We start from the raw sequence: 8,890 nt of genomic DNA, 5'->3' as shown, positions 1-8,890 counted from the left end.
TAAATTCATAGAAAAAAAATTGTACTTAGATGCATATTCGTTTATAGCCAGTATATTTTCTTCAATACAGATCTTGTCAATTTTTATTTTTAACATATTACTATAGAAAAATTTAAGGTAAGGTTGACGAAATAGGGTACGACCTCCTATGGAAATAATGCTAAATTATTTAATGCAATTTTTAGTTGTTTTATAAATAGTTACTGTTTTTTTTTTATTAAAATAGGTACTTTTATGTTTTTAATGAATATGCTTTCTGTTCGATGAAGTCTTACGGGCTTAGTGATACCTACTATTAAAAAGTATATACAATTCAGTTTGAGATTAACTTTTATTTAGTTATTAGTTACCAGGTCGAATAACACTATTAAAACAACACCTAAATGACCAGTGGCGTAACTAGGCTACCCGGGGCCCGTGGCAAATTTTTTCGATGGGGCCCCCCCATCAGTAAAATCAAGTGGTTTTAATTTAATTTAAAAAAACTCGAAATTTTTCAACGTGTTGATTTAAATGTTATATATATATATATATATATATATATATATATATTATATATCCACGATTTGTAATGAATTGTATTAAAAATGAGTAAATCTACTTCGACTTATTCATATTTTATGTTTTTAAATTAAGAAATTATTTAAAATGTATGTATACAAAAATTAAAAAAAAAAAAATTAAAATGTATAAGTACAAGAAAACATAAAAATAAAAATAATTATAAGTCAAAATTAATAATTTAAAAGTACAATTACTACTTTGTTTTGAAAATCAAACATAAAATTTTTGTGTTTAAACATTGTAATACATGAACTATAGAAAGGATTTTTTTATGACTGAATTCAACAGAGAAAGAACATAGTACTTTGGGGTTAAAAATAATTATTACATAACCTAACATTAACAATCAATTTTTCACGTGTTTTCTCAACAATCAAATCCTTTTTAATACTTTTTGAAAACTTCATATTCGTCATATATTCGCTGGCCCTTTTTGGTGAAGAAACTCATTTAAAATATGCATAAATTTGGAATGAAATAAAAACAACAATTTAATTTCAATAAGGTATTTATTAATTAAAATCTTTTCTTCGTGCTTTCTGTTCTGCAAAAGTGTCTATGACATCATCAAAATTTAATGAACAAGCCATAGTATTTTCAAAACTTAATAAAAAGTTAGTTTTCTATTAGTCATTATTTGCATATTATAGAGCTTCATAAATAATATTAAAGAAAATATTAGAAAAAAATCACAACACTCTAAAATTATATTATTACATTCTTACACGCTCATGTTTTTTTTTCGAAATTAAATTTATTTAGAAGAAATTTTTGTGCTTATTCTAACTTTTGTTATTAGTGAAATAAAACCAAAATTTGTTAGATTTTACTAATTTTTACGCGTATTTGGGGCCTCCGTGGCCTGGACAAAATAAAACTCTTTAAAATAATAATCTTACATTTCTCGCGTACTTTTTTACGCGTATTTGGGGCCCCGTGGCCTGGGCAAAATAAAACTCTTTAAAATAATAATCTTACATTTCTCGCATACTTTTTTACGCGTATTTGGGGCCCCAGTGGCCTGGACAAAATAAAACTCTTTAAAATAATAATCTTACATTCCTCGCGTACTTTCTTACGCGTATTTGGGGCCCCCGTGGCATGGGCAAAATAAAACTCTTTAAAATAATAATCTTACATTCCTCGCGTACTTTTTTACGCGTATTTGGGGCCCCCGTGGCCTGGGCAAAATAAAACTCTTTAAAATAATAATCTTACATTCCTCGCGTACTTTTTTAACGACATTAAATTTGGTTGAACGAAGTTTTCATGATTAATTCGTTTTTCATGATTTTTTTATATTATTAATGTTTCTTACGGATATTGGGGCCCCCCTGGTTTGGGGGCCCCGTATATTTGATACGGCTGATACGACGGTAGTTACGCCCCTGATTCTTACGAAAACATACTTTTCAAGTAAAATAAAGTATTAGAATATAATGTAAAAATATTTCTGAGCATGCGTCCTTTTGGGCCGGGGGCCCGTGGCATTTTGCCGCCCACGCCACCCTATAGTTACGCCACTGTAAATGACATAATTTCAAAAAGTAACGAATGTAGATAGATTAAGTCACTAAATGTCAAGAGTAAAGATGGAACTGTTCTTGAAGCTATTGATTAAAATTCTATTTTTTTCTATTATTTCTTCGTATTTATGAAAAAAATCCATGAAACGCTTTTTATTAAATCGAAACACTAAATTTTTTTTAGGCTTAAAATATACTTTGAACCTTTTAGAATACGAGGAAAAATATTTCATACCTGAAATTTTCTTTTTGTACATGTAATTATGAGCTTTTTCCATGCGCGTCGGACTGCTCCAAAGCGACACCGCTCAAAAACCTAATAAAGCATGACAACATGTATCTTAAATATACTAACATGTGTTATTATAAAGCATTTGTATTGTATAAATAAACTGTAAAAGCATTTTTAACAAATAATCAGTGCAAGGTCAACATATATAATGATTGATTATATTGCGGCTAATCAATATTTTATAAATGATAATAGTTTTAGAGATTAATATTCGCATCTAAACATGTAATTGTTGTCTTGAAGTCGATTATAAACGGCTTAAGCATTCCGAATTGTCTTTGACGGATGCCAAAAGTAGGACGCTCTAATATAAAATCAAGGGAAAGATAATAAGAAAGAAATTAAAATATAAAAAGGCTTCTGTTTGTTGCTGGAATAACAGATTAATAGTATAAAATTAAACTGAGATATTTTTCATTTTTCCTTATCTATAATTTATTTCAGAACATTAAATGCGTTTTCCTCGAAACACGATTTTTCAAACAATAACTACAACAATTTAAAGTTTTTTCATTCAATATTCCAAGGAATTTTTCACAGTCACGACATAAGCTGCATGGTCTTCGAAGTTTGAAATTGAAACTAGTGACATAACTTAAACAAATTCTACTATAGAATTACCTATATGTCTGTCAAATAAGTAATATAAATAAAATTTAGATAAGAAAAGGTTTAAGAATCATATTATTAAAAATATTAATAGAAACTTCACAAAAAACTTTTAATTATTTCTGTTTTACAAAATCGGACAGCCTTCAAATTGTAAACGTTTGCTTACTCAACTATATAGTTCTATTTAACGGTACCAGATAACGTAATTTATAATTATCAGACAAAATATAGCCGGGGTTCTACTTAATCAACCTTACCCTAATTCACAATACTAATTAATATTATTTTTTTCACATATATATTTTATAAAAATTACACATTGTATATGCATTTCTCTGACAATGATTGTTAACGATAGCAGTTTTTTATGAATATATTTTTATTATTATTTTGTTTAACATAATCAGACTTTGAGGTTCTATAAAATCAACTAACAGAATGTTTGGAGAAAGAAATTCTTAGGCGAGATTTCTGCGTTAATATATATTCTTTAGGTTATTATATAGTTAAATCAATTGCTCATTTTTTCTGATCTCTATTCGATGGTTGTTCATTCAATTTCTTGTGTAAATGGATTGCGATGGTTTACTATTAACTTCCCGTAGGGTAAGTTATAGTAATCGCAAAAAAATTGAAAATGAAAATTTTTGCATATCTTCACGTTTTAAAGGTTTCTGAACATTTTATGATGTACGTGTGTGTGTATGTATGTTTGGATACAATTTTTTTTCCACGATTTCGGGCGCACAAATCAACTGATTTGAATGATTCAATAATCATTCGATTCCTATTGATGAGAAGACGTGCTGATTAGTTTTTGGCAAAGACAGGTCTAGCCGTTTCAAAGATACGGGGCAAAAACGCTAATTCAGTTTTTGAGGGGAACGGAGCACCCGATTCGAATGATTCAAAAAACATTTTATTTGTATTGACGAAATGATGAATTGGTTGATACAGAAGGAAATGTAAAAAATGTAAGGCGGTCTAAAATGATCATTAGACATATACACATCAAATTATCAGATATTTTGTAGATATTTTAATAATAGGAATAAATTTTGTTACAATTTTTTTAAGTTCCGTACCAAGATTTTTATTTTTTAAAGTTCACTTATACGGTTCAAGCGGTTAATTGTGAATTATTATTTTTAAGAGGCAAATTGCTGATGTGACTGTTGGGTATCAGCTTGAATTAAGGAAGCAAAAAAATAATACAAAGTTCTTCAAATCATTGCCTTAGCCTCAACAAAATTAATCAATGTACAAAAACTATAATTAAAAATGATATTTATTTTATATATTGCTGAGATCTATTATATGCAATATCTTAAGTATAATAGACTTCATATTAAAATTAGTTGGTAATAAGTTTAGTACCACATCTAACATTAATATAAAACTTTTATAAATTTACTTTTATTCTAACATATTATTGTAATTAATATAAAGTTTTATATTTATGTTAGATTTGATACTAAACTTATTACTAATTTTAATATGGGATCTGTTATACTTAAAATATTGCATATTAAATAATAGTTCTCAACAATACTTATTTTCTTTATGGTCACCTTGGAACGTATCCCCATGATTCCATATAAAATGCCATCCTGTATTTGCGGATTGTTTATTAACGGAATTTTTACGGAACGCATCCCCCGCGATAAAGGGGTTTTACTGTATTTCATATTTATATATCTGTTTTGATGATATCATCACTGTATATTTTATGAACGAATAAATATATAGTAATTATAATTATCTATTTGAAAACTTTGAAAACATTTCTTATTAATCATTGATCATAATTTATATATTAGTAATTTATTTGCTTGCATATTTAATTGTCTTAAGGCACGATGCCATGCACCACTAGCTTTATTAATCATGGCACTTTGTGCTCATTCTTTGATGACGTGCTTTAACTTGTTCAACTTTTAAGGTGAATTGTTTCATTGCTAAGATACTTTGCGACTTCTACTATAGCCTTAATATTTTTGTTTGTGTTGAAACATGAAAACATCGCATCAAAAAGAAAAGATACGTATTTAATTGTGAGGTAAAAATATTTTTCCATTTTTGTCAAGAATTTCAGAACTCAGTATTTCCACAGTTTGAGATACTCTGACATATTACGTAACTGATCATGTTTTGAATGTCATGCTTTCAGCACATTAGTTGGTTGATTCGGAGCTTAATGTAGGCTGTGAATATTACAACAAAGTAAATAGTATTTACTATAATATCTAAACATTTTTCACGTTAATTAAAATTGTTTTAAACTTAAGATGAAATAATTTTATATTGTTATGTGAAGACACTAACTCTGTCAATACTCGCGTGTTATAGGTTATGTGTCAAAATATTCTAGTCTTTCTTTAGTGCTTTTGGTTTATTTAATTTAATGTGATATCTTATCTACTACTAGATATTAATGTTTTCCATAATTAGAAAAACTTTATATATATGTCCTGTACAAGACATTTTGAAAAAAAATATTTTTCTGGCTCGAAAATATGTAGAGGTTATTATTTGGTATATCCGTACATTATTATAAGATTTTTTTATTTAATTGCTTCAATAAATTATTTAGGTTTTTGGACTTGGAAATAAAACCTACGAACATTACAATGAAGTTGCAATTTATGTTGATAAACGATTGGAAGAGTTGGGAGCAACTAGAGTACATGAGCTTGGACTTGGAGATGATGATGCAAAGTAAGACTGATCTTCAAACATCCTCTAATTACATTAATTTAATTCTAAATTTAAGACTGATTTGACAATTTTTATTTTTTCAAAATGCCGATGTGTTTAATATATTAATAATAGGAGAAATCTATTCACGTTCAGTTTGCTTATATATTTTGCATTGTTTTTATTTTTGCTGAATTTTAATTATAATTGAGCATGTTTTAATGTTGTTCAAAATTAGTATATATTTTTTTTTACAAGTTTGATTAATATTTCTGGTACTACACTAATACATTTAAAATGTTCCATTTATTGATTGCAGTATTGAAGATGATTTCATTACCTGGAAGGATAAATTTTGGCCAGCAGTTTGTGATTTCTTCGGAATTGAGAGCACTGGAGAAGATATTCTGACTCGTCAATACAGACTGTTTGAACATAAAGATGAACCAGTTCCACCAGAAAGATTGTTTACAGGAGAAATTGCACGTTTACATTCTTTACAGAACCAAAGACCGTGAGTAAAATGATTTAATATGAAAACTTTGAAACAAATTTGAGGTATGTTTTAACATTTTATGTCTGAATGAAGTACATGAAAATTTATTGATCTTATAGACCATTTGATGCTAAAAATCCTTATCTTGCACCAATGATCCTTAAACGAGAATTACACAAAGCGGGTGATAGAAGTTGCATGCATATTGAGTTTGATATTAGTGGATCGAAAATGCGATATGATGCTGGTGATCATTTAGCTATGTATCCGGTGAATGATGAAGATTTAGTATCCAGGTTGAGTCAGATAACGGGCAGTGATTTAGATACTGTAAGTGATATTGTTGTATTTTATCTTCATTTTAGCAGACATACAATACTTAAAAATTATTAAATTAAAAATAAAATTTCAAAGTTATTTTGTTTTTTAGGTATTTTCTTTAATTAACACGGACACTGATAGCAGCAAGAAGCATCCTTTCCCTTGCCCAACAACTTATCGTACTGCACTAACACATTATTTAGAAATTACTGCAATTCCGAGAACTCATGTCTTAAAAGAACTTGCTGAATACTGCTCTGATGAAAAAGTGAGCATTAAATATTGTTTAATGATTATGAATTCTTTTTATATTTAAGTCTAATACAAATAATATTTAATTTGGTAGCAATAAAATTTTAATAACGTGATCTTTTTCTGATAATTTTAGGAAAAAGAACAATTAAAATTAATGAGCTCAACTGCTCCAGAAGGAAAACAATTGTATCAAGATTGGGTTGTTGACCAGAACCGTAATATTGTGCATATTTTGGAAGATCTGCCATCATGTCGTCCTCCAATTGATCATCTGTGTGAATTGTTACCTCGCTTACAACCACGTTATTACTCAATTTCAAGTAGTGCTAAGGTAATTCTTCAACATTTACTTGATAATGTGAATAATAATATTAATTGTAATATTTTGTCATAATTATAACTTGATAAACATAATATCTATTTCTTTAGCTGTTTCCTACCACAGTTCATATCACTGCTGTTCTAGTGAAGTATAAAACTCCAACTGGTAGAATCAACAAAGGTGTTGCAACATCTTGGCTGGCCAAGTTCAACCCCAGTCCTGAGAAACCTCAAGTTGTGCCTATATTTATTAGAAAAAGTCAATTCAGGTAAATTATTTATTACATTATATCACTTTTATCATGCTTAATTGAATCAAATTCTTCCAGACTGCCAACCAGGTCTCAGACTCCAATTATTATGGTTGGTCCTGGTACAGGTTTGGCTCCTTTCAGAGGATTTATACAAGAAAGAGATTTGGCCAGGCAACAAGATAAAACTGTTGGAGATACTATCTTATACTTTGGTTGTCGCAAGAAGTCTGAAGATTACTTATATGAAGAGGTAAAATTTATCATGATTGTCCATTATTTAAAGCAATTAATGTTAATTCAGAACATTATCTTATTTAATAAAGATAAATAAATATGGTTTTATTGCAAACATTTCATATAATGCAATAATTTTATATATTTGTTATAGGAACTTCAAGAATATATTAATAAGGGCACTCTTAAAATTCATGTTGCATTCTCAAGGGATAAAGCTGAAAAGGAATATGTCACTCATTTACTAGAGAGAAATGGTGATGAGTTATGGAATGTCATTGGTGAAAATAATGGCCACTTATATATTTGCGGGTATAAATGTGAATTATATATTTTTTTAAATTTAAAACCGTGCCCATTTAACTATTAATTAATTTTCGTAATGTTGAACGTAATAGAATATAGATTAAAAAGGATTAGATAATGACCATAATTTTATTGTGATTTAGCCATTAAAGTTTTGTTATATTTTTCAGAGATGCCCGGACTATGGCAAGTGATGTTCGCAACATAGTTTTGAAAGTGATTATGTCCAAAGGCAACATGAATGAACAACAAGCTCAAGCTTACATCAAGAAAATGGAAGCACAGAAAAGATATAGCTCAGATGTATGGAGTTAACGCTTTAATAATGTAATATAACCAACATATGGTAAAATATGTATGATTTATATGCAAAAATGCTACTTGCTAATGCATAATAGCAAATATTTTTATAAAATCAAATTTTCATGTAAGCAAGACTATATTTATAATTGCGTGTGATATGTACATATACATATATGTATACTTGACAAGTTATATGTTGCACTAGAAAGATCAAATTTGAGATTAAGTAACAGTTATCATGTTTTACATTTATTCATTAGTAAGTTTTTATGATTTATATAATCACATAAAAAATATGTTTTTGTGGTTATATATATTTTATTTACTTACTGTAATACACTTCAAATATAAATTATTTTATTTATTAAATCATTACCTGGGGGTGCAATAATAGGTTTATTAACATTTTTTTAAATGTGGATAACTTTATAAGTAACTGACAATTGGCACACTGTTACAATTGTGTAGTAAAATGTACTTGCATTTTAAATATTTTAAAGAAATTTTATATTATTTATACAAATAAAGTTTTATAGTTGACATTCCTGTTTAAATTTTCAGTTGCAATGCGATACTTGCATTGTACAACTTTCTCAAGAATGCATTGAAAAGAATTGTAAAATAAATTGTATTGTACATATTAGATTGTTATAGTGTTATAATGAGTTTTAAAATGTATCACTTTTGTAAGGTTTACATTGGTTTTATA

General features: G+C 28.0%; 1 protein-coding gene across 1 annotated transcript; it reads left to right on the top strand.

Annotated features, from left to right (window-relative positions):
* The first annotated feature begins 5,410 nt into the window (after positions 1–5,410).
* LOC113364596 (NADPH--cytochrome P450 reductase-like) lies at positions 5,411–8,497 on the top strand. Its single transcript, XM_026606861.1, has 10 exons — positions 5,411–5,518; positions 5,588–5,712; positions 6,011–6,205; positions 6,307–6,517; positions 6,618–6,776; positions 6,897–7,094; positions 7,193–7,353; positions 7,414–7,588; positions 7,727–7,884; positions 8,049–8,497. Exons 1-10 carry the CDS (start codon positions 5,429–5,431, stop codon positions 8,191–8,193), a joined length of 1,617 nt encoding a protein of 538 aa, XP_026462646.1. The 5' UTR covers positions 5,411–5,428; the 3' UTR covers positions 8,194–8,497.
* The last annotated feature ends 393 nt before the right edge of the window (positions 8,498–8,890 follow it).

Source organism: Ctenocephalides felis, unplaced genomic scaffold (assembly GCF_003426905.1).
Source record: "Ctenocephalides felis isolate EL2017-DRISC unplaced genomic scaffold, ASM342690v1 CF-g0.4_SCAFFOLD_00002, whole genome shotgun sequence".
Lineage (NCBI taxonomy): Eukaryota > Metazoa > Arthropoda > Insecta > Siphonaptera > Pulicidae > Ctenocephalides > Ctenocephalides felis.
The sequence above is the reverse complement of the archived record's forward strand: the minus strand, read 5'-3'. Positions and strand labels throughout refer to the sequence as shown.